Here is a 17,936-nt window from a genome sequence, read left to right on the forward strand (position 1 = left end):
ATCTCAAACGAATTGCAACAAAATTCGAGAAATTGTATTTAAGGGCCACGTGGCGCCGAAGAAACCATTCATCTATATTTAGAATATGAAGGGTTCCCTCGGATGGGAAAAAGAAAGCACAGAGTGATTGGACTTTCAACGGCTGTAAACGAACTATTTGGAGTGATTATATCATATTTAACCTATTTGGGTCCAATGGGACTGTTAAAATCTTGTGGAAACCGTGGAAAGCCCTGAAATCGCAGTGCATGAGGAAGACCGTGAAACAAGGTGACGGAAATGTCATGATTTTGGGCCCTTAACCATTGGGTTAAGTTGAAACATTGCACTTAAGTGTTTTAATTATAACTGAGGAAGTACAAAAGACCATTTTGTGGGACAATTTGGTCACTTTATTCAGACACCTGCGTCTTCGGAAGAACTTTTCCTCCACGTAATATGGGGACCCCCAGCATTAGGCGCATATCATGAAGCGGTACTTTGAGGAAAGTACGATGAACGATCTTTATTGGGATGCCAAATGTCCAGGACTAAACCACATTGACTATTGATGGGCCGAATTGGAGCAAAGAATTTTTAACAGTACTCCAAAACCAGTAAAATTAGTTATAAGTAATCATCAGCAAAAAATGGGGGAATCTGGGACCGAAAGTGGTCAGAAACTTGGTGAATTCTATTTCACGTCACAACGAAGCAGTTATTGATGCAAAAGGGGGCTTGATAAAGTAGTAATAAAAATTTACAAGTATATTTCAATTAAAAATTAGAACGGTGCCTTCAATAATTTTGCATGCATTTTGGAAGTTTCGTGGCTCCATTTAAAATATTTTGAAAACCGTTAAAGCTAGCAATAAACTGCTTTGATTTTTGAAATCCCCATTAAATTTCCTATCGAATCGATATATTTTACAATAATGACATATTCCCAGAACGTGAAAACACTAAGGTTTGTGTCATGACTGCGCATGGTGCCATCAATAATTTGAGTAACTGTATGTATTCAAATTTGTGCAGTACTTTATATGAGAAGGGTATTAAAATACATCCCGTGTCGAATCAACCACATAATTTTTGCACGGCACCTAAAAGAGTAATAGAATATTACTTTTCACAATACATAGAAGTAAATACACCCCAAGTGGCAATATTTCTCCCCCATCTTGCATTTGGCTTAAATTACGTAAGTTTCTTGTCTATGTATGTGTGTATTTTAATACAAGCGACATTTTGTCAGGATGATTGAATTGGTTAAGAATCGTATCAAATACACAACAAATTTAAGACAATTTCATTTATGCAACACACAGCTTTGGAAGCATTGATGGGAAAATTAGACGTGGAGTATGATATGCAATTGTTACGTGTGTATGGAAGAAAGTTGAGCCATCATCATCTAAAATATGTATGCATCAATGGTAAGTAATTCTCGACCTAACTAACTAAGGATAAACCAAACCTGTGTATGTATACTATCCAAGTCAGTGGTAATTCCAGTCAAGGTTGCCCTGGAAAAAGTAGCAGCCACGTACATACATATGTTTATCTGCGTCTCGGACTAGTTTCATAACAAAAACATGGACAGCCAAATCTACGTGTGCAAACATATGTATGTACATATTTAATATTTACATATATCATACTCTGCTCCACATATAAATAATTTCGGTGAAACGTTTGTTATTAAATATTTAAGTACGACGTAATAAATTCGTTTGGTAACTTTTTATGTTCAGTGTTGTTTTGAAAATTACACAATCAAGTGGAGGAGAGATTTTAAAGGAGAACATATATTTCAAAGGGATGGAAACGAGAGGGGATGATGATAAGGAGAGGGTTATCGGACTCATAGACATGGACTGCTTCGAGTGCCAAGTTTATCAGAGGGATAAGCCCAAGTTGAAGGGAAGCCCGTGCGTCGTGGCTAATTCGAAGGGACGGTGAGTTAATTGTTTTATTGCAATTGATAATTACTAATTGAAATAATATATATGAATATTATGAAAAGTATGTACACTCGCCACACAAATGGAATTTTTTATACTATTTTGCAATTAGTATTAAAAATTCCTACCTTTGCTTTACATGTGTTTTTAGAAATTTCGTACTTTTGACTATAAAGTTTTGAGTAGTTTAAAGCCAAATTTTTATGCCAATTCATCCAATTATTTAACATTTATTTGGTCCTAGGGGTCTGGTTAACTAGGATTAAACATGTAAATATCCAAATTTATGGAAATATTTATTTTTTCCAGAATTGTCTCTGTAAACTACGAAGCACGTCCTAGTGGTATATCCAGATCTCTGTGCGTGTCCGATGCAAAGAAGAAATGTGAGAACTTGACTGTCTTCAAAATCCCCGACGTGCTTGGAAAACCGGATAATTCAAAGCTACGCCACGCCTCGCAAGAAGTACTCGACATAATTAAGGATTACATTGGAAAGAATGGACTGTAAATAAAATTCATAAAATATGTATAGGAAGTTAGCCCAGCCTGGAATTTGAAATTTTTAAGCTCGTCTGCTACAACCGGGAATAAATTTGATGACTGAAATATGTTCCCTAACACTTGGTAATACATTATTCCCCGAAAATTGCAACCAAATCGTAATTTGGAAACTTTAGAAAAATACAAAAATGTTTTTTTTGCTCTCTAACTTTGATTACTAATCAGAACGCGCCCGCAAGCAAATTTGAAATCATCAAAATTAATTAAAAATTAAAATCAGGAAGTATAAAAAGACATTTATGTATTTTTAAAAGTTCCCCACGTACGATTTTTTGAAATTGTCAGGGAATTATAAATAAGTGTAGGGGAACATATCACGGTCATCAAATCGTGCCCCGTTGTAGCGGGAAAGCTTAAAAATTATAAATTCCGGGCCAACTTCCTATACATGCCTAAAATTCAAAATTCCTAAACCTGATCTTGACCTATGTATAAAACATTTTAAGGGATCAAATCGTCCTCGAGTACAGCCCGACCGACGAATTTTACTTGGATTTGACAAACCAGGTGGATCATGAGCTACAAAACGTATTCAAAAAAGCGTACTATGGGATGATCGCGAGTTCCCAAATATTTCCCCACTTGATCGCCATTCTATTGTTCCTTTGTACGTTACTCCAACACAACTCGTTAGCTGCCTTGTTTGTATGTCTCCTCATCATGCCCAAATTCTTGAAGGAATTAAAATCTACCCGAGAGAGGATGCGGTTACACTGTGGGGCCTCCCTGATTCGCCGTGTCTGTAACGAGATAGAATCCAAAAGCAGAATGACCGCGTCTGGAGGGGTCTCCGGTAACAAATTTCGCGCAAAACTAGCCTCTTCAGAGAATAAGCCGAATGGGGTCGCAATAATAGAAGGGAACGATTTTAACGACATTTTGTCTTCCAAAAAGATCAGGGATGTTCCCGGGTTGAAGAGTGGTTTAGGAGAGAAAGTGAGCTCCACGTGGGGGATTAGGGAAATCCAGGAATTAAAGAAATACTCACGGGATGAGTTGCAGCGGTACCTGGAAGCTGACGAGGTGGATAAAATCCTTAACATTTTGACAGGGATTGACCCCAGCCCAGTTATTGCGAAGGAATTCTCGGCAGCTATTCATTGCAGGTGTACATACGTGTTCAAAAAATATTTATTTAGTCAAAGCCTTGACAAAAATATTCATTCCTTATTCAGTCATTCATAATTTGTAAAACAAATACTCGTTAATTATTTAACATTTATTCATTATTCAACATTCCTTCATTATTCATGTTATATAAAATTTACAGTCTTATATAAATTTCTCAACTTTCCCTATGTATTAAGCATTGAGTTAAAAATGAATGATGAAAAAATATTCATTCGTTCATTATTCATTCACACGAATTGAATAGATATTCACTCAATATTCATTTAAATATTCAAAAATCAAAATAAAATATTTGTCCAATATTATTTCAACTTTTGAATATTGAATGAATAATTCATTCATTCATTATTAAATTAATGAATGTGAACATGTGTGATTGCAGGAAGACGATCTTCGCTGCTCGTCAGACTGGGCATGGGGAGACCTACGGAGCTGGAAAGGGTTGGCTAAACTGATCTGGCTGCTATTAATGTGGTCCATGTCTTTTTTGAGGGAGGGTAGATCATCATCGCGTAAGGAAGGTTAAGGTTCTCATGGATGACGCGTAATCTCACTCTGCCCCTATCCAATGTCTTCAATTGCAATTTCTAAAATTGAATCATCTCCATGAGTTTTGAGGTAAATGCAAGTTTTGATATTTCAATGTAAAGCTAATTTTTGGTACTACAAACAAGTCGATTTGGAAAAAATCAGTGAATTCATTTGTGAAGAAATTTAAAAAATTGCAAACCAATTAGCTAATTTTTTTCAAATATTTGTAGTATCAAAAATTAGCTTTACATTGAAATATCAAAAGTTGCATTTATCTTAAAACTCTTTGAAAGAATTCGAGGGGAAGGACACTTTAACTAATGAATGTATATTTATTCACCACAATCTGCGACCGGTTTCAAAAATTTTCTTCAGGCTAGTGTGAAAGCAAGTGACTCCATAATATCAAAAAATGAGTGTGTAGTATTGTGAGTTTCTGGTTTAATTAGGCTCCTTGTATTAAATAAATAAATACATTTAAAATCACAGTTTTCTTTAAAATGGGATAAATATTCTTAATTGGAGGCGAAAATATTGGTTGTAAAGAGAGAACAGAAACTGTGGAGAAACTATGGAGTTGATTCAATTGTAGAAATTGCATTTGAAGACATTGGGTAGGGGCAGAGTCAGATTACACGTCATCCATGGGAACCTTAAGGTTGCACAATTTCCTCCTGGTTTTAAAGTGACGATTACTCTCGATTTGCAGGGAAGCCAAATTTGCAAAAATTGTTTACTGATCGGTGCACCGAGTTGCTGGAACGCTTGGAAGAAGAGAAAAAACGAAATGGAAGAAGGGCAAAGAATATTTCCGTGGAAATTTCCTACCTGACCAACCCAAGTGATGAATCATCTGCTAAAGGAAATGTTAGAACTTTCACACCAAAATGGGTCCAAGGTGCGGCTCGAATGGCGAAAGAAGGGGTCCGACTGGAAATATGGACATATTTTGAAAAAAAGGACACATAAAGAAATGAAATACATGACTTATAAATGTTGATACACTAGAATTTAGATTTTACTATTTCAAAGAATAAATCTCTGTAACTGTACGAATCGATTGAGAATTTTAAATGTTTTTTGTTTCCTTCTTTGAACGTAAAAGAGATTTACATACATATGTGCATAAATAACATTTTGGTCTAATTAAGCTGAATTTATTCATCTTGAAAATATACAACACTCACTACAGTAATACCTTATAGACCACCTTCTAGTCCTAGAAATCGCATTTTTTAAATTCAAATTTGAAACTTCTTAATCCTTCTTTTCTTAAGATATCCAAACTTTTTTTCCACGACTTTCTTTACGGTCAATAATGGTTTTCATACATACGCACTGGATCGACCCGAATATTTACGTCGTCTAAATTGGTGCAAAAAACCAGGATTAAATATGGTGGAAAATATGACTGCTCATATATGACTGCTCATCCTATCAGAAATGTACTTTGGCCACTTTTTCCCAAAAATCTTACCTTGCCCCAATGACATATTTGACCTCGACAGGCTAAGGGTTGACCGCGACAGGTCAAGGGTTGACCTTTGACTCAAGTATGGTGTATATTCGGACTGGTGTGGTCCGTAGCTTTCCAAAAATATATGGTTTGTGGGGTTTCGAGCGAGAAAGTGCGCTGACCTTTGACCTCAGTTTCCGGTCGAACGAGGTCACTTAGGGCTTAGGGACCAATACATTTTTTGTTCGGCACGTCGAAATGTACATCATATCAAAAATTGAGCCCAATATCACGGTGGGGCATTTCACGTAAGGAGGGTGCCTGCTCCTTCGATATATTTTTGTCGTATTTCAAAGTTGGTCCCCAAAAGACTAAATATGTACGTCAAAAAATTGTTTATTTCAATCAACTGTTTTTTGTTTCATAAAAAACCTAAAACTTGGAAACTTAGTGAAATAAATATTGGCCTTTTATAGGAATAGAGCAAGGCCAAGTGTACTGTGCAAATCCTTTTCGCGTCGATGTCACCGAATTCAATTTAAAAAATTGTAAATTGAATTCCTGGTGCAAGGATTTATATAACATTACGATTTTTGAAATATGTGCATCTAACCCCCCTTCAAAAACGGGGGAAGAAAATTTGGAAAAATGAGAAAGTCAATGTACACTCCGTACAACAAGAGTGAGACATCAACTTGCATTTGACATTCGAATTCCCTCTTGAATACGAGCATTTTTATGTATCAAGAGTTTCAAAATTTGAAAATTTGCGGTTTTTTTACGTACATACAAATCCTCAAAAAACTCCTGGTTCCCACACTTTGCAGTCTGACAACCTAATGCCAGATTTTTCTCCTTCGCAAGACGAATATTTTAAGCTTTTGTTGTCAGACTGCAAAGTGTGGGAACCAGGAGTTTTTTGGGGTCAAAGTTTCTGGGGAGGGGCTTATTTTTGCAACAGCCGTAACAAACTATTGTCACTAATGCGAAAATGAGACGTATAATTGCAATTAAAGAACTTATTCAAATTTGTAATATCTGAATTACAAATTCGGTCCAAATTTAAAACTTAAGCTTTTTGGAATTTATAATCCCGGTGAACAATTTGCAGAGAATGAGAAGTGGGACAGACCACCATACGGCACTGTCACAACGACAGTGAGCGGTGGTGGTGGATACCCACCAGAATCCGATTCTCACTCTGCCTCACGCAAAATAAGGAAAAGAGTTTTGTAGTACGCTTGGTCTGGTTCTATTGAATAGATAATTATTTGCCACCACATGTAGGCATGAAATCAGTAAATCAGTACACTCTTAGAAAACTGGTATTAAATCATTACCGACTGGAGTACATATGTACATATGCGACTCTACCGTCACTGGTATTAATGGTTAGTAATGTTGTAGCAATGAAAAATTTACCACTCAGGAACAATTTACCACCAATCCGGAAGGAACTTATTACCAAATCTTTACCAGCACGAAGCTACTCTACCAGATTTTTAATAGTGTATCATACCAAAGGGAGATTTAAAAAGGAACTATGTTTTGGGGCCATCTAAAAAGGATTTTTTTCCCATTTAAATGGATAAAATTCCTGAAGCTACTTTTGGCCATTAACAAATTTTTTTGGACCCATCTAAATTTCCATATGGCCACTTAATTAGATATTCATATTTATAGTACAAAGTTTTGTTAAAGCATGATAACCAAACAAGAAAGTACATTTTTGTTAAATTTTGAGCACCTTTGCCTAAGTTAGGCACACTCATTCAGTTTGTGCACTCAACGGAACCTAATTCAAGCCTCTCCAATACGCTACGCCGCTTATGTTTTTCTTCCAAGACGACCTTGCAATGGATAAGTATCATGCAATCCTAACTATTGGCCAGATTTTAATATAACTCGGTAAACAATACCGGTGTAGCCTGAAGGTTTTATTTCAGTTACTCATACATGCATGCATTCATACTTTTTTATATTTTTATAAAATGTTTAAAAATTTTAATTGCCAGAGTGGGCAAAACATTGCTAGATGATAGTGACAATGGAACCTCTGCACCGGGATTTTGCAACTAGTTATATTAAAAATCGATCCAAAAATTCGTAATCAAATAAAGCTCTTTTGAGGCAAAATACTGTGGACCAAGTTCAAGTTTTTAGTAAATTTTATCTTCTTTACACTCTTAGAAATCCAGGATTAAAACAATACGGGCGGTATTCATATATGACTCTTCCAAAGTGTTATTGATTTGATAGGTACATAATACAGTGTAGTAATAACTCGGTATTAACATTTTACCATTTCGGTATCAAACTTTTACGGATCATAATAATTTTAATAGCAAGGGGTAGCAACTTTAATACCGGTGTGAGATTTCTAACCGTGTATCGTCCATGAGTGACGGGGAGAAAAAAAGGCGCTCGTGTCACCCCAATATATTTTTTATTCAAAGGGGCTATTCAAAGGAAATATGAGGCTCGTGTGATTCCTAATTTTTGGCTCGATTTTTTGATGTAACTCGTTGCGAAGAATGTTCCAATAGGCAGTGACTGGGCCATGGCCGGCCTAGAAAAGCTGCAAAGGCATTGTTAATCATGTGACAATGCAAAATTATCGAAATAAATTTGAATATAAAAATTATACATTAATTATATGGCGGACCATTTAAATGGCCAACATAGGTTATTTAAATGGAAATCTAAGCATAGTTGATGGCAAAAGTATCCAATGGTAAATTTAATCCATTTAAATGGGAAATGTAGCCTTTCCTAGTGGCCCCTACATCCGATGCCGTTTAAAAAAATGTAAATATGGTGACAATTGGGTTAAGCCCACGTTTCTGCCCATTGCCCCGTAAATTTAGTAACAGTACAAATTTATTTAGATATGAAAATGGACCATGCAAAACGCATGTGATCGACTCGAGGGGGGGGGAGGAGGATAGGGTCCATGTATTACTCTTCCAAGGGAATTATTTATGCCATTTGTCGCGCTAGGTTAAACATTTTCTGAAAATTGATCGCACCCTTTATGCCCGGCCCCACAACTGGCAGCCTGACGTTCTGGTCAGTATGTTCGTGCCTGGGATGCATGGATAAATTTATTATTGGGAAACCTTGACATTGACCTTGCTGCGAGAGTCATATGAATGACAGATTTATTATCATACGTCGGATATGAATGAAAAATAACTTTTTCCATTTATTGACCTACAGTCGCCAAACTTTCTGAGAATGTTTACGGTCACTAGTAGGTCACGTGGGTCAAAGCATGTTTTCTCATATTTGTCATATTTTCGGGTTTTAGGACATATTCATATTCCCGATCAGATTTCGTGATTTTTTTTGTTCATTTTATCATTTTTGGCAAAATTTTAAGATTTGGCAACCAAATCGACAGAAAATGATAAAAAATTCAGTTTTCTCACAATTATTCATTGCGAGAAACTTTCACAAATTTACGTTCACTTTCGCCTAAGGTGATTTAATTCATTGGGAATGAATTAAATCACCCCAGATCTTGTTTAATTGATAAAAATTGAGCATTACAAGAAAATATATGAAACAATTAAGCCATAAATTTGAAAAATAAAGACATTTTTTGGTCATATTTTGGGGATTTTTACGGTCATTTTTCATTCATATTTTGAGGTTTTATCATTCATTCATATCCGACGTCTGTGTATTACCAAGTAAGGTATGTAGTGAGTAATAAATAATATTCCATGCTTATTTCTTAATTTAAGCCAACTTCGCGATCTCCTTCCATTTCAAGTCAATCCACGAACTTGGCATGTTGTTTGTGCAAAAATATATAGATTGAAATTGTAAATAAATACTAATTAACATGGGATCAAATCGTACATCTGGCAAATTTAGGAAACTTGGGGAGGAAGAATTACCCAAGTTGGAGTCTGCTTTGATGAAGTACCTGCCAAAATCTAGTCAGGTAATAAATTATGTATATACATATTTTCTAACAAAAAGTAATATCGGTTAATAAAAAGTGAGATTAAATATAATATTTATCATGCCAAATTGAATTGTAAAGCTTAATTTTTAATAAACGATTTTCAATCGAGGTCACTATTTCTCTAAAAATGGAGGTCTCGCAGCGTATGCTCTCCTATTTTGAGCGAATTAATTAGAGCCAATCAATCACAAATTTAATTAAAATGAAATTTTGCAGAGATATTTGCATCAGAAGAGTACAAAGAGCGGAGTAAATTAGGAAAATATATCTTTATATTTAATGATACATTTTCTCCCGTTTTAATGCAACTTTGCCAAACCTACGAATTCATAAATCGTCCCAGATTTCACATTAATGAATTAAGTTCTCTATCGAGTGTCCCGAATTTTAGCATAATTTGAATGCATAGGCCTCTGATAATTTTATCTTTACTTTTATTCACCAGTTTTTGAACATTGTGAGACAAAAGATCCTTCAACTCATCAAAGAACCCACGATTTCGGACTTATTTCTCTACGAGGATGATGACGAAACTCAAGATTTTGATGAGTGGGCCGACCCTTTCATTGTTTGCGTTCAAAATAATGTAAGATCCGAATTTTTATAAACTGGACTAAGAAAGTAAATATTTTCCACGGTAATTAATTAGATCCACAGTGAATACTGCATCCTACCGCGTCCACCAGAATTAATTCCTATCAATTCCGGAATGATGCAATCCTTCGAGGAATTAATTGACTGGGATCGCACCCACATTTTTGGATCGGTTCCGCAAACCTTTCTAGACTCGTATTTGCGACCCATGTTGGAAAAGAGAGGGATTCAATATAAAGATTTTCCATGCGATGCGCATGTCCTGGATGTGGACACGGCATTAAATTATGAGAAAGGTGGGTTTTTTCCAATTTGTAACAATAAAGGTGTTCTCTCCGATTTTGATTAAACTATCCTTAATCGATAGAAATTTTAGTTAATTGGAGATGTCACGATCTGCAAATTCTCTAGTTTGACGGAGATAAGTATTTCTATGAAAGGAAGAGAAATCTCTCCTAAATGGTGTAAAATTTGACACTTTCCACACTCTAAAAAACCCGGTAACTAATTTATTACCAGTCGGAGTATCTGTGACTCTACCGCATGGTAATTTATTTATTATTGAGTGGTAGAAAATTAGTTACCAATTGGTAATATTTTCAAATTTCGCGACCGGGATTATTACCTATTTGATAACTAATTTTCTACCACTGAATAATAAATAAATTACCATGCGGTAGAGTCACATAGATACTCCGACTGGTAATAAATTAGTTACCGGGTTTCTTAGAGTGCATATTTACTCTGCGTTTTCTTCTCTTCGGATGCAAATATTCATAGCAAATATGCCACTGGGACATGGTGGCATTTGACAATTCTATATTGAGTAAATGCAGATCGAGCTTGGTCAAAATCTGATAGCATAAGATGTTCGACGTGCGTAGGAAGTATTTTTGTTTCACAATTTAATTCACGCCGTTAATAAATAAATTAATTGCAGAATACACTTATCAAGACAACGGAATTTCAATGAGGGTTTCCTCCATTCGACAAATTGATGCGGATTTTGACCAAATTTTGCAAAATTGGGCTTGGACACTTCCTCACTCAAAAGGGATTTTATCCGCAACGACTCGCAACCTGGGATCCGTTGGGGTGTATGCGAATCCGAACCTGGCCAGCTACGCGGTCCACTCCCCGGTCGGACTGCTCCAAGTTCTGCACACGGAGGACGCCTTTCGTCGCCGCGGGTTGGGGATCATCGTGATGAAGGCGCTCGCGAGGAAGGTCGCGGACCTCGGGCTGATTCCGAGGGCGGAGTGCATCGTGGATAACGCGTCCCGACAAGTCCAGCTCAAAGCGGGAATGGTTTTTGTGGACAGGACCAACTGGATATTGTGCCGGCAGGAGTATGATGTCAAAAAGTGGAATAAAATGAACTCAATTGAGTAAATACTTAGGGATGAAGAAAGATCAAAGAATAGATAATCAGGAATAAAAAAAATACTAATTACTTTCTGGCATGCAGATGCCAAGATTGGTTTTGATTGCACAGGAATAAATCTTTCTTTATTCTACACAGAATTTGTTGTAGAAATTTATTTTAATGTGCACTCTCAGCAAAATTGGCACCAAAATCGTCTCCTCGTGTAGGTACTATGTGAGTCTACCGGAGGGTAATAATTTACCTCCGTCCGTTGACAAGTGTGTCTTGTCTCCCGAGCGGAGATAAATATTATTGTCACCTACCGGGATACAATTTGTTACTGTCGATTACAGAATGTATTCAACGGAGATAAGCTGTGCTCCCAGTGTAAATAATTTACCTACATGGGGTGATAATATGGGTGACAAGTTATCACCGTCTTGCGCATATATTTATCTCCTTGCGGTAATAGATTGAACCCGGGGGAAGCAAATATAGTTTCTAAAATATGTATTTATTTATTTAAATACGGTTTGGTCAGAGATTAAATTTCTTCACATGTCTCCACATACTACATACATACGCATACATAAATATAAAAATTAAATTGTCATGCTTATATTTATACAAATATATATATATACTTACATTACTTATAATGTTAGTGAAAATTTATTCTAGCTGACTCGAGTTTATTATTCTGGTGAAGATTTTCCTGCTATCCGTAAATCAAATAGAACTTAAAATATTATCCTGCAGTACTCAACTAAATAAATCGCTAATTAACAGAAATAGAAATGAAATGAGGGTCCACCTGTTCATAATATGACATTTCCACCAGCTCTTTGAATTTGACGCTGGGAATGAATTTGGTCTAATTGCGGCCAAAAGAAATGAAGTGTCACTTGTATAAATTTTAAAAACACACTAAAAGAGAAATTAAACTTACCACTACTTTACATGGAGTTTTATTTTACCATAAAAACGTCTTCCACGAAGAGTTTCGTGGAACACGCAACTTTGGAGATGGAATGTCATTCCAATAAAATTGGAAAATGTCATCTCAATCTGCGCCATATCGTTGAACGAAATTTGCGCATCCGGATCTAGAAAAGCTTGTTTTAGTGTAAATATTTATAGGACAAAAAACAATAAAATTACACCATAAGCATGAAGTATGAATTTGAATTATTTACCTGAAATGTAGAGTAATCCATAAGTTGAACCTCTCATTACTAATTTTTTCCTCTGGCAAGATGCGAAACTCGAACAATTTTCGTTATTCTGCCAGGTGAGGGAGAAACGTTTGTGAGAGAAAACTTAATTGCCACTAAACTTTAGTGACTAAAGTTTGCGCTGGGCTTTAAGGAGACAAATTGTCACCTACAGGAAATGTTTTTGAGACGAAATTATTTCCACGAGGAAATAAATTATCTCTGGATAGGATACACTGTTTGTCACTTCCAATGTTGACAATTTTGGTGATAAATTTATTACCTAATCGGAGACAGAGATTGTTACTTTCTAAGGGTAGTAAAAATGGTAATAATTTTGCTTCTAAATTATTGAGAGTGTGTTTGATCTATTTGCAAAAATTGAAGCTTAAAAGTACTTCAGTTTTTGTAAAATTATGCATTTAAATATGTACACCCTGTGGCTTAATTGGGTATTTAATTGGATTATGTAGACAAGAACTAATTCAACAAAATCCCAAATTTCCTGGTCTTTATTTAGGTATATAATTTATGATATTCTAATTCATAGCAAATATTTCATCCATGGTGCTCAAAATTAATCTCGGCATTACTAATTATCAAAAAGTTACACTTAACTGGTGAAATTATTTATATTATTTAAGCCCAACAAGTACGATCCATACGGATTGAAAAGTGCAAATGCATTTTATTTAAGTAACGTGATAACAGAACCTGTTTTTACATGAATTGAAGAAGCTTAGAATAATTAATTCGGTAAATTCAGATACAAATTTTTCTCGTTTTGAACACGAGAACTTTAATTAGTAAATTAACAATTCAAGTCGATTAAGTGAATAAAACGTTAAAAAATGTTATGTTAAACTAGAACTTGTCACCCTTTTACATTTTGTCCCGTCGGCTTAGTCAAAACTGGAGTTACATCCGGCTTAAAACTTTCACCGAGAAACATGTTGGGAATATTATTTCCAAAATACATCTTCGTATTTGTCGTTATGGCTTCGATTCGCTTGAGTTCGAGGTATTCCGGCGTTAAAATTATGGCATTTCCTTCACCCAACTTTTCTTTTCTGTAACGCTCGGCATCCGCGTGCATTTTTTCACGATTAAAAAACATCTCGTCTTCAATGGCGGCCATAGTTTTGAGGGATTCTTTCTCCAGGACGCGCTGTTCTAATTGGATTTTGGCGACTTGTGCGTTCCGCTCGGCCTCAATGACGGCTTTCTTCCGGTCCGTTTCGGCATCTTTTTCGACGACCTTTTGTTTCTGAGTGGATATCAGGAGCCTATGAATTTGTGGGAGAAAAGAAGTTTCAGTTGGGCTTGAGATGAGCGAGGGAAATGATAAATTCTTATTTATAAGCTAAATAAATCCGTTATTCCAAGTGCAGGGTGGTTAAAATGTCACACTACAATCGAACATTTTTCAATTGAAAAAAATCGGTAATGGAAATTTACGATTTTTTTCCCGAAATTCAGCATTTTAAGAGTCTTGGCATCAGTGCTCCATCAGTTTTAATAATATTAATAAACATCTCCAATCAAAACCCTGTAACTAACGGAGATTTAGGGACTTTTCCCGTTGAAAAATTTTTCATTGTAGCGTGACATTTTTTGACCACCCTGTATTTATTGACGGGCGAGGATTTAAAGGTCTTACTTTGTTTTTTCAGCCTCCATCAACTCATAATTCCTTTGAATCTCGGGTGGAATTCTGGGCTAAATTTTAGCAAAATTATGAAGTATTTTAACTAATTTTTAATTATGTATCTACTGAGCTTCTCGCATTTTACGTACCTTTGTCACCCGAACTGCTTGGATGTGCAAGCCTGGTGCCATTACATTCAAATCATTTTGCAACGTGTTTTTCAAATTTTCATCAATTTTGTCAAAAAGATCTATATAAACCTCTTGTAAAGTGTGAATCGAACAAAATTGGTTTAGTTCATGGTGAACTTTGTTGAAGATAAGGGCCTTATCGTAATCAGCCGTATAATTCTTGACAACATCCCACGCATACCGGGCCGAGAGGAGGTTCACTACTTCAATCCGATCAAAGTAAATCATCGCACCGCCGGAAGTCCCGCAAGGAACGTCTCTGACTTGATCGGTTTGAAGGGTGATTTGAATCGAGCGGTACGTCGTGAGCAATGGGATCATCACTTGGAAGCCGGGGGTTGACGTGGATTCCAACAGTGCTCCGGCCCGGTAATATACCCCGATATGACCTACTCGTGAGAAGATAAGACAGATTTTACTGGATTAAATAACTAACAATGCGATGGTGTGAAGTGTAACCGTTCGATTTGGTTGAAATTTTGAAATTGCGTGGTCCATGTCAATACAAGCAACGTTTTTTTCAGGCAATTTGTGCGATGGTCAGAACTGGATAAAATGTTTGAGGGCAAAGTTGAAAAACGGGCGATTTTTACCAGGAAGAAAATGCAAACTCGACTTCCATTCTCTTCCCGTACTACAGATAAAAATTGCACACTGTGTAACTTTACCGTCAAATATTTTGGCAAATTCTGACCATCGCACAAACTCCCTGAAGAAACGTTGGTTGGTTTGACATGCACCACATAATTTCAAAATTTCAACCAAATCGGAGGGTTACACCTCATACCATCGCATTGTAAGTGAAAGCGTATTTTTAAGACGGGAATCTATTATGGTAGAGGCATTATAATTAAAGACATGTTTACATAAGAAATGTATGTAAAAATGTCTTTAATTTTAATTCCTCGACCATAGTTAAGGGCTGTTTGATACTAACAATGGAGGTCTTCCAACGTATGCTCACAGATTTGAAACAAACTGGTGTCAATCGATCACAAATATAATTAGTATGAAATTACAAATGGAACTATCTGCCAATGCTCAGGTTTGGCGGAGATATTTGCATAAAAATAGGAGAAAACGCACCCTCAAGGCTGGCGAATTTTTCATTTTCCAAATTTCCTGCGCATTTTTCCCGCTTTCTATGCAAATATCTCCGCCAAACCTGCGCATTGGCAGATAGTTCCACTTACAAATTTCATACTAATTATATTTGTGATCGATTGACACCAGTTTGATCCAAATCTTGGAGCATACGTTGGAAGACCTCCATTGTTAGTTTAATTGTAAAATATGTATGACCTTCTTCAATTTCGTGGCAACTGGCGACGATCAGACCGACGAAGATGGCAACGCCGATGACGAAAATGCCAATCCCGATTCCTTGCCGAGCACTTTGTACGTACAAAAAAACATTTAAACATAAGAATCAAAGCAATCCGGTAGTAAAGGAGTTACCACCACTGGCTTGTAAATAGACCTGGGATAATTCTGATTAAGGATTATGAATTTTAATCCCGGATTATGGATTAAGATTATAGTTTTTTTTTAGATTAATCCTAATCCATAATCCCAATTTTCTGGAATTAGAATTTATGCGGGAATAATCCCATTAGATGTGATTAATCCATAATCTTGATCATGAATTACTTATCCAGGTTGATCCCAATCATGATTACTTATTCATGATTATTCCTCAATCTGGATTACTCGATTCAATTCTTCTCGTTCTATTGCATCACACTATGTAACTTCAAGTCTCAAGATCTCACAACTTTGTCCTAACCGCTACCATTTGTAGATTCAACATTCTCTCGCTGTTTCATACTTGTTTTTAAAAAAAAATTGTTTAAAAAATCATTAATCACAAAATTAATCCGGGTTATTAATCCATAATCTCGAAATTACCACAATTTATGTATTAATTCAGATTAATCTCGACATGAATTAACCGTAAGAAAATAATTTAATACTAATGCATATTATTCTGTGGTTAATCCATAATCTTTAATCCACGCTAAAAATCTAATAATCACGCAGCTCTGCTTGTAGCTACATACGTATTTATATGTATTTAACAGTACCACCATATGGTGGTAACATAACAGTACCACCACCAATCAAATTGTAGTAAATTTTTTACCAGGCTGGTTCTACATACATACGTTTTACACTGTAGTTGTAGTCACTAACTGGGGAATAAAACATTTATTATCTAGTTCATACATATATTGCCACGGTTGTGGTAGAACCATATGATAACAGCCAGAACTGGTAATACTTTTGTTACCGGATTATTTTCGGTGTAATGGTTGGTAAGATTATAGTACAATGAAGTTTAAGTTGTAGACTATGTACCTGATTGCGATTGGCAACACATTCTCCGTATCGTCCGGCATTTTGAGATTTATTCAGTCGAGCAGTCGTCTTGTATGTAATTTGCAACAAGTTGACACAGGACGGGAAGAATTCGCTTGTTTTATTCATTAAATAGTAAAATTTCAAAAATGGAAAAATTAGAATTATGAAAATGTACTCGATTTCTCAGTTTTTTTGTTTGATGATAATATGAATCCTAATTTCATGCAGTTACATAATTTGTGATTTTACCTCTTTATCTGCTGTTTAGTTGATTTGATAAGAATCCGAATTTCATCTTCATTACATTTCCAGCTTTTGCCTCATCTGAAGCAAATTCTGCGAAATAGTTTCCCGATTAGGGTGAAAATTCGATTCTGAAAATATAAATGTAAAAATTATGTACATATTTCACTGAACTAACATGATTTATCGCAAGTTTCCACAAGGTTACAAATTTCTTTGTTATTGGTTACTAACCTTAATTATCTAAGCAATTGGCAAGTGCTTTGTTGAAGATGTTATTTTTCATACCAAATTATCTCCCTAGTTTTATATTAATGCGTAATATTTAGTTCCATGACCCCTTTCACTCACTCGCCGAATTTAATTAAGTCCAATTTATTATATTATACACACAAAATTACGTAAAAGACAGGATTTAACCCGAAACAGGAAAAACCAGCCGGAAGATGGGTAGATATTTATAGGAGAGCTTGTCCATGTGCAAGCCAAGTATATGTATATACCTTTGTATAATAAATATGTATGTATGATTGTCCGTTAGAAAGAGAAAGTATCCTATCTGCTCGTCTCCTTTGTCCTGGTCTGATCCGGGTAAGGGATCGAGTACTAAAGCTCATGCATTTGTCACATTATGCACAAACATGTTACATTTTCATGATTTTGTACAGTGGCCGAGGAAATTGCTTTTACATATTTTTCGTTTCCCTCGATCTCGTAT

The 17,936-nt window shown here is 35.7% G+C and overlaps 3 protein-coding genes across 5 annotated transcripts; 2 read left to right on the top strand and 1 right to left on the bottom strand.

The window, feature by feature from the left end:
* Positions 1-1,578: 1,578 nt before the first annotated feature.
* Positions 1,579-5,236, top strand: LOC110860129 (DNA polymerase eta). Of its 3 annotated transcripts, XR_004837187.1 has the most exons (6): positions 1,584-1,937; positions 2,253-2,450; positions 2,954-3,114; positions 3,186-3,613; positions 4,021-4,150; positions 4,879-5,236. XR_004837187.1 is itself a non-coding variant. In XM_035860008.1 (5 exons), exons 1-4 carry the CDS (start codon positions 1,726-1,728, stop codon positions 4,091-4,093), a joined length of 1,143 nt encoding a protein of 380 aa, XP_035715901.1. In that variant the 5' UTR covers positions 1,579-1,725; the 3' UTR covers positions 4,094-4,256; positions 4,463-5,236. The 3 variants fall into 3 exon arrangements, 2 of the variants coding, with proteins under 2 accessions (XP_035715901.1, XP_021964884.1); XM_035860008.1 differs by having other exon boundaries at positions 1,579-1,937; positions 2,954-3,613; positions 4,021-4,256; positions 4,463-5,236; XM_022109192.2 differs by having other exon boundaries at positions 1,581-1,937; positions 2,954-3,613.
* A 4,171-nt stretch (positions 5,237-9,407) lies between these two features.
* Positions 9,408-11,719, top strand: LOC110860165. The gene is made up of 4 exons (XM_022109227.2): positions 9,408-9,577; positions 10,047-10,187; positions 10,251-10,491; positions 11,136-11,719. Exons 1-4 carry the CDS (start codon positions 9,476-9,478, stop codon positions 11,585-11,587), a joined length of 936 nt encoding a protein of 311 aa, XP_021964919.1. The 5' UTR covers positions 9,408-9,475; the 3' UTR covers positions 11,588-11,719.
* Positions 11,720-13,259: 1,540 nt separating this feature from the next.
* On the bottom strand, positions 13,260-17,701 carry LOC110860094 (erlin-2-B). Its single transcript, XM_022109160.2, has 7 exons — positions 17,453-17,701; positions 17,225-17,349; positions 16,973-17,087; positions 15,917-16,008; positions 14,573-15,003; positions 14,436-14,494; positions 13,260-14,061 (listed from the first exon to the last, which is right to left on the bottom strand). Exons 3-7 carry the CDS (start codon positions 17,011-17,013, stop codon positions 13,650-13,652), a joined length of 1,035 nt encoding a protein of 344 aa, XP_021964852.1. The 5' UTR covers positions 17,014-17,087; positions 17,225-17,349; positions 17,453-17,701; the 3' UTR covers positions 13,260-13,649.
* Positions 17,702-17,936: the final 235 nt, after the last annotated feature.

The sequence above is a fragment of the Folsomia candida genome, unplaced genomic scaffold (assembly GCF_002217175.1).
Source record: "Folsomia candida strain VU population unplaced genomic scaffold, ASM221717v1 Fcan01_Sc029, whole genome shotgun sequence".
NCBI lineage: Eukaryota > Metazoa > Arthropoda > Collembola > Entomobryomorpha > Isotomidae > Folsomia > Folsomia candida.

Excerpts from the sequence above, each read along its gene's own strand:
- LOC110860129 (XM_035860008.1), top strand. The coding sequence starts at position 1,726 with ATGTTCAGTGTTGTTTTGAAAATTACACAATCAAGTGGAGGAGAGATT. Across the intron at positions 1,938-2,252 it reads GTGGCTAATTCGAAGGGACG|AATTGTCTCTGTAAACTACG; the intron begins GTGAGTTAATTG and ends TATTTTTTCCAG. Across the intron at positions 2,451-2,953 it reads TACATTGGAAAGAATGGACT|GGATCAAATCGTCCTCGAGT; the intron begins GTAAATAAAATT and ends AAACATTTTAAG.
- LOC110860165 (XM_022109227.2), top strand. The coding sequence starts at position 9,476 with ATGGGATCAAATCGTACATCTGGCAAATTTAGGAAACTTGGGGAGGAA. Across the intron at positions 9,578-10,046 it reads ACCTGCCAAAATCTAGTCAG|TTTTTGAACATTGTGAGACA; the intron begins GTAATAAATTAT and ends TTTATTCACCAG. Across the intron at positions 10,188-10,250 it reads TTGTTTGCGTTCAAAATAAT|ATCCACAGTGAATACTGCAT; the intron begins GTAAGATCCGAA and ends GTAATTAATTAG.
- LOC110860094 (XM_022109160.2), bottom strand. The coding sequence starts at position 17,013 with ATGCCGGACGATACGGAGAATGTGTTGCCAATCGCAATCAG. Across the intron at positions 15,004-15,916 it reads TTGCCACGAAATTGAAGAAG|GTCATATCGGGGTATATTAC; the intron begins GTCATACATATT and ends TCTCACGAGTAG. Across the intron at positions 14,062-14,435 it reads ATGGAGGCTGAAAAAACAAA|GCTCCTGATATCCACTCAGA; the intron begins GTAAGACCTTTA and ends ACAAATTCATAG.